At 39.5% G+C, this 17,873-nt stretch overlaps 1 protein-coding gene across 6 annotated transcripts in view; it reads right to left on the bottom strand.

Moving 5' to 3' along the window:
* The window catches only part of LOC105938752 (Kv channel-interacting protein 2), a 98,947-nt gene that overhangs the window by 23,764 nt on the left and 57,310 nt on the right, over nucleotides 1–17,873 (bottom strand). Inside the window, exon 1 of one of the 6 annotated variants that reach the window (XM_012880631.3) lies at nucleotides 10,729–11,331. The exons of the other annotated variants lie outside the window; for them this stretch is intronic. Coding sequence (XP_012736085.1) covers nucleotides 10,729–10,834 — 106 coding nt within the window. The 5' untranslated portion in view covers nucleotides 10,835–11,331. Of the gene's footprint in view, nucleotides 1–10,728; nucleotides 11,332–17,873 lie in introns of those variants that run through there. 6 annotated transcript variants of the gene reach the window in all.

The following is a 17,873-nucleotide window of genomic DNA, read 5'->3' as shown; positions in this document are numbered from 1 at the left end:
TGTTGGGCAATTGATTTATATATAAATTCACTGAATACATTTTAAAATGTAGCTAGTTGGGATAAAACCCTATCATCTCCCAAGGCACTGCTACAGCAGAAGCAATATTAGTTTATAACAGAGACTGGGTTCTGCAGACACATTTCCTTAAGTTAGGACAATCAAACAAACCCAGAAAAAGGTACAGAGTGTAACTAATTTGGCTTTTAATTAGTAAAGAAGCAAGTGTTACTTTTATAAATACATAGTCTGGCAAAGTCTAATAACATCACATCAAAAATTAAAGTTTTCTCATAACTTAGAGTTACTAGTTTATAAATACATAGGTGTCTGTGCACCCACTGGGAGGCGACACGTTGCGTCGCTATTTCTGATTTCAGAAGCTGAAAGGGGACAAACTTGTCAGCCTTATGTATTTCCTTTCTGTCTTCTATATGAGGATGCGCTGTCGGTGGAGGAGGAGTAGAAAACAAGCAAAGACGACCGTAGATCATTCTATTTGCTGTTTTCTGTTGAAATCGAGGACCGCCCATACTCTTTGCTCAGCGAATGGGAACAGAAAGTAACCAAGAAAAGAAAAGGTAATAATAACCAGGAGGAAATTAGAGTCTATATTGGCTATTATTACCAGGTGGAGATAATTCATGAAGAAGCGGGGACTTATAAAGGATGTGGAGGTTGCATGCTTTCTGCTGGACAGCAGGTAAGTTAATTCAATATAAAGGTGAAGTTTATTTTGCTGTTGTGTTAGAAACAGGGCAGTCATGGTCCAGACCACTAGATGGTGTGCCAGTGTGAAAATCTTACACACTGAGGCTTTAAAGTGGTACAAGTCAATACCAACTTCAATAGGCTAGAAAAAAATCTTTGTAATGGAAAATAAAAACCTAAACATGGATCCTTTATTGGAAGGCCAAACATTTCTACAGTTGTTTCAGTATTTTAATGTCTATGATCCACCTGTATTTTGCTGGGGTGGGTGTAGGTGTTGTGCTATACACCAATCAGCCGCTTGATTTGATCCCCAACCTGCCCTGATTTGTTGAGATAAGCCGATCCTTTAACCCTTGTAAGTTGTGAGGTGGAGCCTAAATGGACTGGATTTGTTTGTCGAGTCCATCCCACAAACCCTGGTGTGGATTGAAATCTGGGAAATTTAAAGGCTACATTAACACCTCGACCTTTTGTTTTCCTGAAATCGTTCCTGAACTTGTTTTTGCCTTGCGGCATTTTTGCTATTGTCTGTGACCAAGAGTTCACAGCCAACAGGGGTCAACATGGGTTTCTTGTCTAGACTGTATGCATATATGTAATAAACTGTGATGCACTGTGTATTTGAACAGGTTTTCATTAGAGAAGTCAGAAACTTCTTCGGGATTTTGAACTGCATTATCTTGTCTTTTAGATCTGACCACACAGGCGATGTGGTCGCCCATGACCCGGTTGCTGGTTCACCACAGTTCCTTCCTTGGACCAGTTCAGATGGGCAATAGCCAAGGAACACCAGAGCAACCAAACTCTCTCAAATGTTTGCACTTTTCCCATTGTTCTCATTTCCAACACATCAACCATAAAACAAAACATTCAATTAGTAACAAAAATGTCCCACCCATCACCAGGCGCCATGATTAAGAGATAATCTGTGTTCGTCACTGGTGGCTGTTGCTCAGGGGGAAGAGTATTTATAATCAGAAAGGGGTTTGATTACAACTTTCTTTCCCTACCACAGGCTTTTTGGCAAGGCACTTCACCGGTAAGCTACCTATTAATCGGTGTGAGTGTGGCTAAAAGAAGGCAGCATTGCTATGGAACCATAATGTGGCTGAAAAGGGTACCAGGAAGGCCCAAAACTATTAATCAACATTGTAACATTTGGGAGAGAAAGGCTTGTATAAAAATCTGAATTTGCCATTTTTAAGAGCAGACTATAAATTGACCTTCTACAATTTTTAAATAATAATATGAGTAAATTATACATATTTAGCTTAGCAGTACCACTTAGATTGAAGTCTTACAGTATTATGTTTTATATTTCAGTGGGAATGTAACATTTCCCAACCCAATGAAAGTTTTGGAAAACGATTCCTCAATATTCCTCCAGACTTGTGTGGGTTGAGCTGCAAAAGATTTTCTTAAGGCATTAACTCTGACCTACGTTAATCAAAATCCTTTAAATTCTAATTCTAATTTCCAAGGACAGGTCTGTGTTTGGGTGGATATGAGAGAAAGAGCGAGTGAATCCATCACTTTGTCTCCAGTGTTGTTATAATTTCACACATGAGCCAAATGAAAACCACAGAACACCAACTTGAGTTCTTTTTCTCTTTTATCCACAAAATAGCTGCCATGCAATGGCCAGAAAGACATCAGTACAGCTACAATCAAATTCAAAGATTCAGTGCCAGCCAGAAAAAAGACAGCAACACTAAGGAGGAGGAGAAGAAGGTAGAAAGGGGGGAGGTGGGTATTAAATATCCCCTGTGTGATCCTCCTTGTGTCCCAGGCTCTCATCTATAGCTGGCTAACCAGCAGCGGCACAGGAATGGAAAGAGTCCCAGACAAGGACAACAAGGACAGACTCCTTCACACTCACTACCGTTATAATAAAGTTGCCAAAATATTGGATCTTTTGAAACCCCCTAAACAGACATTACACTGCTCATTCTTGTTTTAGCGACACATCAGAAGGAAGACTTATTAAAGAATTAATTATTGTGAAATAATAACCTTCCTCTGACATTTCTTTTCCTGTTGAAACTCTAAAGTGACGGTTATAGGATTCTGAGAAGTCAGAGAGTGCAGCACAGCAGCACCATCTCAATTTACTGTGAGCACAAACAAACACACTCCATTCTCCATTAGCTCGCCTATCAACTGAAGGGCAATTACAGAGAGGGCAGATAGATGTAACGGTGTGTGCATAAGATCAGACATAAATGGGTCCTCTGGTGACCAGCAAACGTTTTACCTGCACTTATTCCTGTGCATTATACCAGCACCATTCATCCATCCGTGTTTAAAAGTGGATGCAAGGGCCTATATGAGCCCACAGAAACTATTTCTGCACACGTGGCTTTTTGTGAGGAATCAGTTATTTCAAGGAAATCTATCACTATATTTTCTAACAACACAACCTTAAATTCCCGGGTTGATAAAAAAAAATATGCCCATTAATCTGTGGGATATTAGTTTAAACAATGGTGATATGGCTCGTTGCCTCTCACAAGTAAGAAGAAAAAACTATCAAGTTCACATATGACCTTTTATCCTTTTATATAATAATAATTTTAATATTCAAGATTTTACAAACTTTTATGTTACGTCAGTAATGACTAGGCAAATTAACAATGCTGATCTTCCTGCACTACAGGATGTGAGCAATAGGGCACCCATGCACAGTCAGGACAGTTTCCCTCGATCCGAATGACACGATCGGCATAAACGACCGGTCGCATTCGGAATACAATTTCATTCTGATTGAGCTTAATCTGATCACAACATTCTGACCTGCGTGTTTACATAACACATTTTTTTTCTGATCAGCTCTTTATGCTGATCACTCATGTCCATGTAAACAAAGCTGGTGACAAACGGGAGCTAAAGTACTGCGGAAAGCAGGTGAATGGCATGAGTGATAATGAGCTGACACAGCTGAACTGAATGAGCTGGATTGCAGAGTGGCAGAGTGTTGGAAACAGAAGAAGAGGGAATAATAAACGTGACTGATGCTGAGTGGAAGAGCAGGAAACTCCAAAGAATGTATCTAAGAGAATCTAAGAGAGAAAGAACTCTAAATAAACAATGAGAACAGAGAAGTGAACCAAAGAAATCAAGACCAAGGCGATTAACAACTAGAAAAATCTCTAAGAAGTCCAATCAAACACACAAAAAGAAAATGTGCAAAACTCAAAGACATCTAAATCATGAAATAATTTCAACCTTTACCATCTTTTTCATCCTTACAAGTGACTTTCAATTTGTTTTATGTAAGCAAAACACTTATGTACAAACATACATAAAGAATTAATGTAATACAACTGTATAATATAATGATCATTGTATCACCTTAAAGGGGCCTAGTCACGGTTTTTGACCGTAAAAAGAAAAAAACATATATTCAGCTTCAAATAAAACAATGTACGCTAAATGTTTGTCCTCATAGTGTTTACTTTGTCCTTTTTGAGCCTGAATAGAATTTTGCACCTGGCGCGATTAGAAGACATACATTTTTAACTATGATGAAGCAAGATAGCGACAAGAAATACAGCTACTGTAAAAGCCAGTAAATCGTCCTGCAATGCCTCGCAGTGACGTGACAGTTTGACGTGGTCAAAGACCAACCTGATCTACATGGTTAGGGTTACTTAAACTCTTTCTTTCACACCTCCATTGGACATTGCTGACTCACTCGGCCCCATTGCTTCTCCTTGTTTACTCATCGTATGCATGTGCAATATTGTACAATATCCTGTGGTCTTGTTAAATATACACAAAAGTGCTTCATTTACTAACAAATAGGGCAAAAAAAGCGTAAAACACAGAAATAGAATAGAATAAGCCAACGGTGCATGATAATTTAACTGGAAAACCTTTGAATGCAACCAGAGTGAGCTACTGCAGTAGAAATTCATAAACTCGTAGTTAGTTACAAGTCCCCTTTAAGCTGTAGACAAGGTTATGCAATTCCTCAAAAAATGGTTCTACATTGCCTTGCAAAAGTACCCCTTTAAACTTTAATACAACAATATACTTCAATGTATTGTTTTAGAATTTATTGTTATTAACCAACAACCAGTGAATTGTTATGGGGAAAGAAGACAGTAAGTCTTCAGTAAGTAACACAGAGAGAAACAACCATTCTCACACACTCACGATAATTTAGAGAGGCCAGTAAACCTAACAGTCATGTTTTTTGGACTGTGGGAGGAAGCCGGAGAACCTGGAGTGAACCCACATATGCACAGGGAGAACATGCAAACTCCATGCAGAAAGACCCAGGGTAACGGTAGGACTTGAACCCAGGACCTTCTTGCTGCAAAGCAACAGCGCTACCCACTTTTCCACTGTGCAGACCATAAATATTATAAATATGCTTAAACCTAAACCATTCCACTGTAGCTCTGGTTGTATATTTTGGGTTGTTGTTTTGCTTGAAAGATGAACCTCTGCCCCAGTATCACGTCTTTTGCAGTTGCAAACACCACTTTCTTCCACCTTCCCACCAACTCTGACCAACTTCCTTGTCTTTTCTGAAGAAAACCCTGTTTTATGGTTAAGATGGTGTGTTCAAGGTGAAGTGCAGTGTTGGTTTTCCTCAACACATTTTGTTCAGAAGTTAATTTTGGTCTCATCTGAGCAGAGCACTTTTTCTACATGTTCGCCATTTCTTGTGGCTAACTGCAAACAGGCATTCCTTCCTGAATAGCTTTCCTCTTGCCGCTCCTCTGTAACAGGTTTTCAAAGATTATCCTGTAGATTGTTGTTCACTAATGTTCTCCATCAAACCTCTGATATTTTGACGGAACAGCTGGATTTATTTTGAGATTAGATAATACTCAATTATGACTATTCACTTATTAGTTTATTTCTGAAGTATTGCTGGTGTTATGTAGATTGAGAGTGGAAAGCAAAATGCAGATAGCAACTTAGGATGAGCATGTAAATAAACCACTTACAGATCTTGAACAAAGCAAACAGAACATGGAGCACAGCAGAGTAGTGGAAGGAACCAGTAAAGAACAAGGAAAACCAGTCAGCTTATACACTGAGGTGAGAGTGGAGAACGACCATGAATGTAGATAACCAGAGAAACCAGAGAAAACTAAACTAGACATACCGGAAACTAGTGTGAAAAAGTAAATCATTTTGCAAGAAATTGTATATCTAATAATGTTTTGATTTGTGACCAATTTAAGGCTAACCTGAATGCCATTACAGATGCTGTGTTATAGAGCCATAGCTGGTGTATCCTCTTGCCATTCTCTCCATTGGTGCATCACACACTTGTTCTTGCTCTTCCAGTTTAAAAACAATGCTGCACTGCACATAGGGGGCTATTTTACTTTAAGAAATATTACACTAAAGCCTTTTGCTGTTTTTCCCCCCTTTCTGTCATTATCAATTATTTTTGGTCAGTAAGGAATCACATTGTGAACAAGAGGATGAAAACAGATTGGTAAGTCACAGTTTTGGGTCTTGATCACACTTGCTTGTTTTAAAACGACCAAATAAAATGCTATAACACCACAAACCCTTCCTCATGACCTCCCTCTTTTTACTCCTCATCTCCAAGCAAGAAGGGATTTATGGACCCGGGTCTCGTTTGCCAACTTAAAAAAAAGTTGTCAAAAAAAAAAAGAAAAAAAAAGAGCTAAGCCAAAAAAGACAATGTTTCTGTTTTTTTTGTCAGTTTCCATTGCAGCCCTTACCTATGGTTATAAAATATAAATCATAACAAGATCCTAAATGCAAGTGGCTGAAATATTTCCTCTATAGGGCGGCTGAGCTTAACCTCAGGTCACCTTTAGGTGCTCAGTCATCAGGAGGGAGCTCAGAGACCTGCTGCTACTTGGCACCTAAAGGAGACAGTTGAGGGAGCCCTTGATCAGGGTGCCTTCCAGACACACTTTTTTTTCTTGTATGTTTCACTGGGAGGAAACCCAGGGGATGACAGAGAATGCATTGGCAGGACAAGATATCCCTTTTGGCTTGCGTTAGCCCTGGAATTAAGAGTAGTTGCAGAGTGTTGCTGGGGAAGAAGGATGTCTAGTTTTTGGCCTGGGCCTTTTACCCCGACAACCCGATCTCAAAAAAGAAGAAAGAAAAATGGATGGATGGCAGTTGTTGTCATTATGGGTCTCATCCAGCTTCTAAGTCATCTATAAACTGATATGACACATAGGATTATCAAAGACCTAGCAGAAGTGATAAAACAGCCCTCAATCATGTCCCTGGCACAAACTACTTCATAAAGCCCTGTGCCAAGTTAATTTTCTTTAAGATAAAAGACAAAAAAAATGCCTTGGTGGAATTGGAAGAATGCCAAACCTTTCACACAAGATTTAACACAGAAAGACCAGAAGAAACAATACCATACTGGTAGGTACCACTACCTACCAGATGCATAAGGAGGAAGATAAACTGAATTATGAATAATCATTTGTTTTGCACTCTAAGGTACTTTAAGATCAGCCAGTTCTATAAAGTTATGGAAAAAGGGAGAAGGAAGTACTTTTATCAGACATGCTGCCACTCAGTCCTGTACAGACAAACCTATACAATATCCACCTCATGAACTAAAGAGTATACCTCTGTCGATACACATTACTCTGAAATCTGTCAGTAGCTCGTAAAACGTTCCAACCAAAGTGCTTTTCATAAACGCTCAAAGGCAGATCTTGACGTTTCTCTGTTGTTTCTGCAAAATTAGATGCTGCTTATTTATTGCAGGGTCAGCAACACAGCTCATTAAATTAATGAGCAACAAATGCCTTTTTTTCCCCCCTCACTTGCCTTGTTCCGGCTCAGTAGAACATGACTCAGAATGAGTCAAAAAAAAAAAAATGGGTAAAAATACAGAGATGTTTTTGCTTCTTTCCACTTTCCATTGTTCAGTTCACAGAATCAAATAGATACATGTATATTTGAACTAACATATTAAAACCAAAATGCCCAAAGCAAAAGGGGGACTATGAGGGGATTACAAGTCTAAATACAGATGCATCCATTATGCAGACTAACAGTAACATGTGCAAATGATTGATTGATTGACTAGTCAATAAATAAAAAAATTATAATAAAACTACTATATAAGTTTCTTCTCATCCAAATAAACAAATCTTTATGGGGTCATGCTTAGAAGTGGATAGCACACACTCAAAGGCTGTCTCCAAATATTTAGTGATTCTGCAGCACTGTAGTCATGCTGCCATCTGGATTTAGATCTTCCATTAAAAAAATTCATTAGCTTAAGTACCCAGTGAGGAGTTGGCACACACACACAGATATACTGTCATTAAAGCAACAATTTTCATAAAGCATGATCAAAATATGCTAAACACTCACATGCTATCAAGAACTGAAGTATAATGCAAATTAAGCTTTATGTGTTTGTGTATATGTATGTTTGACTGCCTCTGAATACAAGTACTTGTAAAGTGCAGAGGTATGGATATCAGGTTTCCAATTTTTTTCTCTGAGATGACAGAGCTGCTGGCACACCTTGACTGCTGGGTGCAGTCCAAAGGGTGCATCAGGGAAGGAAAGTGGCTCCAGGGTTATCTGCTAGAGAAAAATCATAAGCTTTGCTGTTTTTATCTGAGCAGGCTATACTCCCAGCCTGTGTCACGTATTATTCTGTACAATTGGAGTAAAGGGCATACGCCCTAACGGTGATTAAAAGAGAAATGTTGAGATCTAGACAGCATGCTGCAAACCGGAAAAGAGAAGATTTCCATCTGTTTTATTGTCACAGTGAAAACGGTGATAAGGCGACGTGAATGGAGATGGGAATGGTGTTGAGTAGATTGAAGGCAAGAAGGACAAAGCTTAGGTCATCCTGATAAGGCAGACCTTGCTGATTGGTGATAACTCCTTGGGTGAATAAAGGAGTTGTCCTGTCAACTCTACCATAACTAAAAAATCGTGGCGATATAAAACTTTTTTTTTCTAAGTGTGACCTGGAAAATACTCAAAACATCAAGCATTAAAACGTTGAGTTGCTTTTCTAACTGAGATGTTAAAAAAAGAACAGGCATGATTTACTGATTGCAAATAGTTTTCCATTCATTGCACAGCTGTAAAGAGTTTTAAGAGCGTTGGGGAGCTGTGAAAGACTATCTGCCAGCTATCAGATTTCTTCTGTTTTTGCTCTTTTGTCGAACTTAAATGTTACAGAACATCTAAATGAATTTTAATATCAGACAAAAATTACCTGAGTAAATACAAAATGCAATTTTTGATCATGCCTAAACCAACCTGGCCATATTGTAAAATATAACTGCTTCATTTGTTAAGCTTGATTAAACTAAATAAAAACAAATTTTCTGATGACTACCTTCAATTTCACTAGCGACACCCAGTTGAAGAACAAATTAGGAACTAGGGTCATCTATCAGTCCTGAAAGGGTTAAAAGCCAAGTCTTTGGGGCTCCAAAGAGCCACAGTAATAGCCAGTGACCACAAATGGAGACAACATGGAACAGCTGTGAAGCTGACCAACACTGCCCAGCTTACCAAAAAAGTATTCCACCAGGGGATCGAGGACAAAAAAGGATCCAGAATCAAATCTAAAGCAACGCAGGATCCCCAATTGGGATCATGATTCAACAACAATGAAAAGAATGGTAAAAAAAAGAACAAATATGGTATTACTTAAACTGTAAATAATGTATAACTCATTTGTAAGTGTTTATTATGCATTAATTAAGGGCGAGCAAGAGGCAAAAATGACCGGTTTGTACTTACAAGGTAGTAACATCACCTGAAATGATTAATATAAGTGACTCTGGATGAAATATGCAGTGGTACAGATTAGGCTCACTATCTGGTAAGAAACCACACAGTTTACTCTCTTGCTTGGTCTTAAGTAATGAATAGTAAGCACTTATGAATACGTTATAAAGTGTTTCAAGATTTGTTAACACCATATCCATAACCTATTTATTAGCTATCAGTAAGGGGAGGCTTATTATAAAATGGTACCAAAATTATATCCACAGGAGAGTTCTAAGAAAAAAAGAACAGAGCTGACCGAAATGATCACAAAGGCTTAAATCACGTTTGCCAAAAAAACATGTAGAACAAAAGGTTTTGAAATGTCAAGTCAAAGTCCAGACTTAAGTTTTATTGAGATGATTTGGTCTGAAACAGGAAGTTCATGCTTGAAAATCTCCCCTCCCGAATTAAAACAATTCTGCGATAAAATATCGGAACAACATCCTCCAGAGAGATGATCAAGACCTCCTGCCAATATCAGGTTTAGGAAACGATACATTCTTCACATAGTCCTGGGTTGGTTTAAATTGCCTTTTCTGTTACCATTCTCTGGTATTCAAAATGACCTGAAACATGTAAGTTGACAGGATACTTTTTCACTTTACAGTTATTGCTTATCACCTTTCTGCTGATAGGGTGAATTGTCCAACTGATGGACACTGAGCAGATTATTCTATTCTATTCTCTGTTACCACAAATACATGAAGACAATATATGCTTCTTTATGAGGTCATTTTATATTTATAGAATAACTCATGGATTGAAATTAGGTTGGTTAGCATGCATCATGTCAATCTAGACCAGAAAACATGCTGAACTATGATCTTTTCCTGTCTTTCTGCAACCCCACATCAAGCCTATAAACTAATGAGAGCTCTAAAAGTAACACTGGCACTCCCTCAGTGAAACTAGTGCCTCTTCAGAGCACTCAGACCCACTCCTTCCATTGTGTTATCGATTGAAAGGTAAAAGCACACACCCCAGGGGCATAGAGAGTCCACACACACAGCTAAAGTTACTAGGTTGTGTGTGCATGTGTTTGGGAAGGAGAGGGAGGGATAGTGTGTTGCATGGCCCACCGGTAACAGGAACCCTTAGGCAGAACCGCTGCCCACTGAGGACCGGAGGGAAAGGGCAGCAAACACCAAGATAACCTTTCATGCACTCAGTTGTACACCGTGGCAACTTTCATAACCTTTAGCACAATTCTGCAGAAAAAAAAAAGGTCATTACCTTCCCCACCAACAGGCTCGAACATCCCAAACTGCTCCAGGACTTTGATGAAGAGACCCATGACCACCAGCACAGCGATCATCTCCAAGCCATCCAGACTCAACATCCTGGGGGACCGCAGTATGTCATCGCCCAGAACCGTACCCCCGAGCCAAGTCTGGCTGGCCTGATCCTCGCCAGTGACGCAGCCACACCCAATCTGAACACTTTGTCCAACTTTAGCAAAGTTGTCCTCCGTTCTCCCGCGTACTTTTTTTTCTTTTTTTTTATCAACTTCAATCCAGTCCCAAGTGTGCTGATCTAAAGCAGGCAAATAAGTTCTGGAAACGTCAAATCCATACCGCAGATGACTTGGCTTGAACAGGTTGATGTTCTTCTTCTGTCTCCCAAAACCTGTCCTCAGTCAACCTCTCTTATTCCCCAGTGGTTGCCATCACTGCTGAAGCTACAAGCATGCGACACCGACATCCAAAGTGTCAAAACACCTGGGCTACAGTTTGAACTACTTTCCTTCTGTCTTGCCTGTTTCTTTATTTTCTTCCAGGCCCCCTTCGAGTGATGGAATCTGGGGATGTGCTGTGCCTGTTAGTCCTTTTGGCAGTGGTTGTCAGGAAGTGAATGTTGTGAGGGGGAAAGAGAGAGTGAGTGAGAGAGAGAGCCTGCAGATGAAAAAGAGGGGGTGAGAGAATGAGTTGGAAATGGCATAGAAAATGAGAGGGAGGGAGGAAGAACAATCCACGCCAGAGAGAGTGGGCAAGCAGCGCGCACACGCACAAACAGTGACACAGAGATTGTTGGGGGGGGGGGGGGGGATGCTAAGGTATGTCTACTCTCACAGTAACATTTGATTGATGTGTTCAGTGGGGTTACCCTGGTAACTGAAAGTGCGTGTGGAATATATTGGCAAGACAATATGCAACAATGTTCGTCCAAATTCAAATATCACCTAACAAGCATTTCTCGAATGCCTGGAGACGATAACGTCCATTCTGTGGTGCAAATGCCTACCGGTCGATATCATGTTCCATTAACTTTTAAATGTCTTCCTATGAAAGTCCTGAATGCAACAAATTGTCAGCTTTAATGGAGGCAATGGTAAATTAGAGCCACGATTACTGCCAGACTGTGAAGTCTGCGTGTCACCTGTTTGCATACTTGCAATTAACTTCCACTGACCTACTGTTGCAAAGATGCATCCCGGCACCAGATGTCCGAAGAGAACATTAGATGCAAAATGTGGCAGAAACACACACACACACACACACACACACACACACACACAACATTAAAGGGTTTGGCTGGTCCTAAAGTGATTGAACCTGCTGGGTTCAACTCATAGTGCAGTAAGCGCTTTGAGTGGTCAGTATGACTGGAAAGAAGTTCAGTCCATTTACTATTTACCATTTACTACAAAAAGTTAGTTTGTTAGCTTTTATTGCGCACATACAATACTGTGTAAAAGTTATAGGCAGATAAAAGAAATGCTGGAAACTAAGAATGATTTAAAAAATCTAAATAATGATTGTTGATTTTCATCAATTTACAAAATGCAAACTTTGCATTTTGTAAATTAATGAAAATCAATTTAGAAAATGCTCACTTTGAGTGACTGGAAAAAAAAAATCATATCAATATTTGGTGGTAATACCCTTTGCCTTCATGATTCTCACAGGTCCATTTCAGGGATCAAGCGATTTACTTATCAAGTCAGGGATTCTGTAGGACTGTAGTCAGGTGTACGGTAAACCAATTATGTCGAACAGGTGCTAACGCGCATCAATGTCACATGTAGGTTGAAGCAGTCATTAACATCTGCAAATTAGTGCAGCGGAGGAAAAACACATCAAGCTCATTTCCCTTTGAAATCGGAAGATGTTGAGCAATACCATCAGCTCACAACAGACATACATCTGTGGGAGCCAGTTATACATTTCTGCTATTTGGCCAGATGTGGTCTTCATAGAAGAGTTTCTGCCTAAATGTCTTACCTTTCACTTGGAGACAAGGTCAAGTCAAGTGACGCATGCATTGAAAGAATATATGCGTCACTATATACTGGGGCACAGAAAAATGACAGCAGGTACACTGAACTGATAAGTCAAATTTCAAAATTGCCTTCTGTTAGAGCCAAAGGGCTGGAGAGCGATACAGTAAAGGCTACATGTCTGCATGCAACAGTGAAGCATGGTGGAGGTTTCTTGCAACTCTGGGGATGCATTTCTGCAAATGGAGTTTAAGATTTGGTCAGGGTTAATGGTGTCCTACATTGTGAGAAACACACGCATCATTCAACACCATCAGGGAGGCGTATGACTGGCTCAAAATGTATTCGACCCCAAACCATACAGCAAAGGTCATTAGGAAATAGCTTCAGCGTAAATAAGATCAAGATGCCCTGGAAGTGACGACATGACCCCCACAGATTCCTGATCTAAACATCCTCCAGTGTATCTGGGATTACATGAAGAGATAGAGGGATTTGAGGAAGCCAAAATTCACACATCTGTGGTTAGTTCTAGGGCTGGGCGAGATAGAAAAAAAATCCTATAGATAAAATATAAATCATATTGATCGATATCGATAATTATCAACAAATTCAAAACATATATTTTTTAAGTGCAGCCCTGGCTTTTTTATGCTGTTGCTTCATGACCTATTTTTAGATAAAGATTTTAGATAAAGACGCAAACACTGAATTCAAACAACTTTTTACCAAAACTGCAAGATTAAAAAAGAAAGAAAAAAATAACATGTGCCCTCTAAACTCTGTGAAGGGGGCGGAGCTTGGTTCCTGGGTCTGCATTGTGATTGGTTGGGAGGATTTAATGACTGTAATATTGACCTACATGACTAGAATGCATAAAGAAGGAAAACTGTTATTGTATTTAACTTTGTATTGACCCTTTATGTCTATGATCAATATACGTCTATCAATCGATATATATTGTTATTGAATTATCGTCCAGCCCTAGTTAGTTCTCCAAGATGTTTGGAATAACCTAAAGCCGAGTTCCTTCAAAAACTGTGTGCAGGTGTGCCGAGAAGAATTCATGCTGTCTTGAAATCAAATGGTGGTCACAGCAAATATTATTTTTATTTAGAACTCTTCTCTGCCAAATTGTTGGAAGCATTCTTAGTTTGCAGTGTTTTTTCACATCTGCCAAAAGAGTTTGCAGTGTTGAATCTGTTCAAAGAAGCATATTCACGTGTGCTCTAAAGGCTGTCCGACAAGTTATGAACTTAATGAATCTGTTTCTTTAACCAAGGCTCTTGAATTGAGCACTGCTCATTCTAAATATATTAAGCATTGTTTTATTTGGGGGTGAACAGCGGCTGTAAATGTAGAGAATTTAGGGAAAACCTTGACTTGTGAGAAAGGACACGTTATTTGCCCTAGAGTGCTAGATGTGTGAGCACCGCACAGTTAGGATGTGATTGTTTCTGAGGGACATTAATACTGATAAATGATTTGCTTCTTTATACAAACTGAAGACACGCTGCTTAGATCTGCTATGTAGATCAAAGCCTTTTAGACAGGTCCAGCTGGACTGTGATCCAGTGGGGAGCAAACTGCATGATCTACAACATCTGTGCAAGATTGAGGGGAACATGGCAGAGAGGAGCAAAGAGACAAAGCAGCAGTTCCGGATTTCCCTCTGACCAGTTGATACGACGGCACAGGCGTGTTTTACCGGGCTCCATCTTCATTGGGCAAATGGCTGGGGACACCCTGAACAGATCACTGGGACAACAAGAACCCCCACTCGGTAACATTTTACAATAAGGTACACACAATTTGATTAATTACCAGGGATCGACCTGGGAACTAATCATGTACTATTGGGTAGTTAATCAATACTTGGAGAAAATACAGCCAAACCTTATTAACCAGTACTATTAAACCATGTTCTGCCATCAGTCAGTCAGCATGTGATGTGGCATGGACAACCATACAGGAATCTTAGCAGGTTGTTCCCATTAACCACCATATGATGCTTTGCCTCTGCCAGCATGGCTCCAAGTAAGGGTAACATCTTCATGCAGCACAAGTAACCAAATGAGACAAAGATGCGTTTCCTCTGAGTCCTCCTGTACCACTGTGTTTCACTTTCAGTCTCTTTGGAGAGAGGAACGGTGGAGGAAGACAGATGCTTTACTGTGTATCACATCAGCTCCGTTGACGATTTTGATTCTTGACATTCCTGTAGCTTTTTTGTGCCATGGCGATTCAACACTGTACCCAATTATAGTATCGCAATGTCTAATAAAAAGAAAAGGACCATGTGTGTCATCCTAATGTCTACTGGAACTTGCAGAAATGTAAACACGAGTCAGACAAGGTGACAGGAAAGCTACATTTGTGTGAAATCAATAAGCTCATGCACAGTGCGAAGGCAACCAGACACCAAGAGGTTTATCTCTTCTTTCTATGGCAGTAATGTATATGGTTAGTGCTGAAGCAGAGCTATGATTGCAGAAATGGTAAATCTACACGCAGTGATACTGAAACAAATCCTCACAACAGAGAGAGAGAGAGCAGAAAGCAAAATCTGAGCTTAACCTGTTGGTTACAAACGATTTATTTGCCCCTTTAGGTATTGAGGATTTTTAATTTTATTGGAGAGATGCAAAAAAAAAATGGTATGAAACAGAGAAAAGGGCCGCTTGTTGCGGAAGACGTAAAAAAGTCAGAAACAAGAAAGAACAAAGGAAAGACATGCTACGAGTTGCTAAGGTCAGATTCCTCTGTGTTCAGGGGGAAAAGGCATCTATTCTTTATAAGCCACCAGCATCTGTCCCCTTCTGGAGGCTTTTTCACCTCATTCCGGCTGTCTCCACAGAAAATTGGATCTGCAGATGTGTCCTCTACTGCCACACACGTCACACCTTCTCCTCTGTCTCTCAGCAAAACTACAAGAAAAACATTTCTTTTCAGAAGTTTGACAAGATCATCTCTTCTACTAATAATTACAAGGATGAGTCACTTCTTTGAGTTGTGCGTGATAAGTGGAGAGGAAACAGTGTTGCTGTGTTCTGCACTGTGAGCGCTTCCTTACTCACATACGTAGAACATTGATGCAGCTCTGCAACTACCTCCAGTTCTCGCTAAGAGGCGCATCAGCTGTGATTTACCAGTCTGCCTCCATCCTTTACAGGCAGATTGGTGGTTTGCAAAGAAACAAAAACAGCCCTTTGTTAAACAGGCAGCAAGTAAAACAGTAGGGGGGGCATTTATTCAAAGTTAACAAAAAATATATTTGAGGAAGAACTACTCTTAACTGTAATTTTATATATATATATATATATATATATATATATATGCTTCAATCTCAAATGAAATATGTGCGCTGTTCTGTCATCTAAATTAATGCAGATACTACAGGGACACTGTACATTAGAAGGTGATATGGGTAAATTGAAAAAAATAACATATTGTAAGTGTAAGTATATTATAGGTGTCCCATCATAGCTGTGCCATATCTGCAACATATAGAAATATTGCATTTACACATAACTGTATGAAGTTGCTGAAGATGGATTTGCTTTTTTTGCTGCAAAAGGATCCACAGAAATCAAGCTAAAGAATGATTTACTAAACAAAAAGATTTTCTTGTCACCAATATACTTCTCTTGAATTCAAAACACAGAGCCTCAACTGTCTAAGGCAAACCACACAAACAATTCATTAAAAGCAGAAAATCTTTTACGTTTTCAGGACATCCTTGGAGCACTCGGCTTTGAGAACCAAGTCCACATTTCCCTTCCCTTTCTTTCCGGATCCCTTATTGATTTTTCCAAATTTATTCTGCAGCTAAATATACTTGAAGATGCTCTGAGACGTGAGCTCAGAGGGTGGACAGATGAACTGATGGGAGCTGAACTGTGGGGGTTGTTGTTCACATTTGTGCCGGTGGATTTAAGGGTTTCGTAGTCGACTGCAGCAAATGGCTGCATTGACGTACGTGTCGGTCCTTACATGTATTGTGACGTACAAGTTAAGCTTGAGGTCTCGGGGCAATGTTTTGAATGACTAGTTTGGAAAATAAGAAGGATAGGTTGGTGGACTCGGACTTGAAGCAGTAATTAGGAATTTATGACAGATATGAGAAAAACAAGCATGCTATGTAAAATAAAGCAATATCCTCGCCACTGAAGGTCAGAAAAACAAACACCAAGAACTGCTGTAATCAGAAAGGTATAAAAGGTACCCTGTTAAACTACATTTATAATATTCTATTTAGCCAAAGGTGGCATGTCATTGGGAACCTCACCCACACATAACATCAATAAAACATATTACAACATGATAGAATAGACAATTCAAATGAAATGAAAGGTTACCGAGGTGAAGTGGGACATCTAGTGGGCACAAAGAGCAAAAGTCTGACACTGTGAAGCAAATGAAAAAAGCAGGGTCACAATGTCTAGAAATAATGCTTAAGTCACAGTTTATTTATTGATATGTCCTTATTTTCTGTCTTAGCTGCAACCAAATAAACAATCTCTGAAATTTCTAAACAGTTTGGCTTTTTTATCCCTCTCTGTTCAGTCTTTGTGCAAAACACAGAGCCTTACAAAAGTATTTACACCCCATGACCCTTTTCTGTTTTGTCATGTCCCAACTACAATCATCAAAGTATTTTACCAAGTGATAGACCAACACTAAGTAGTGCACTACTGAAGGAAAAGGTTAGTTTTCAAAGGTTCTTTACACATATAAAACCTCAAAAGTTTAGTCCCTTTTAATTTAATACCCTAAATAAAATCCAGTGCACCAAATCCCTGCAGAATTAAACTCATTTATGAATAAAGCTGACCTGCGAGCATTTGAATCTCAGTATAAATGCCACTGTTCTGTGAACGCCTCTAATACTTATGACAGAACATTACTGAACAAACATCATCATGAAGGGCATCAGACTGATCAGCAAGAACATTTTGGAGAGATTTAAAGCAGGGAACGGTTCTAATAATGTCTCAACCTTGGACCATCTCACAGGGCACTGTTCTGCCTATGAAGTGAAAAATGAAGCCTTGCAGGAGACAGCTACATGTGGAAGAAAATGCTCTGGTTAGGTGAGATAACGTGCTAAACACCCTGTGTGGCAGAACATTAACACTGCAAATCACACTGACACTGTTTC

This window comes from Fundulus heteroclitus, chromosome 22, assembly GCF_011125445.2.
Source record: "Fundulus heteroclitus isolate FHET01 chromosome 22, MU-UCD_Fhet_4.1, whole genome shotgun sequence".
NCBI lineage: Eukaryota > Metazoa > Chordata > Actinopteri > Cyprinodontiformes > Fundulidae > Fundulus > Fundulus heteroclitus.
Note: the sequence above shows the minus strand (reverse complement) of the source record. Positions and strands in the feature narration are given on the sequence as shown.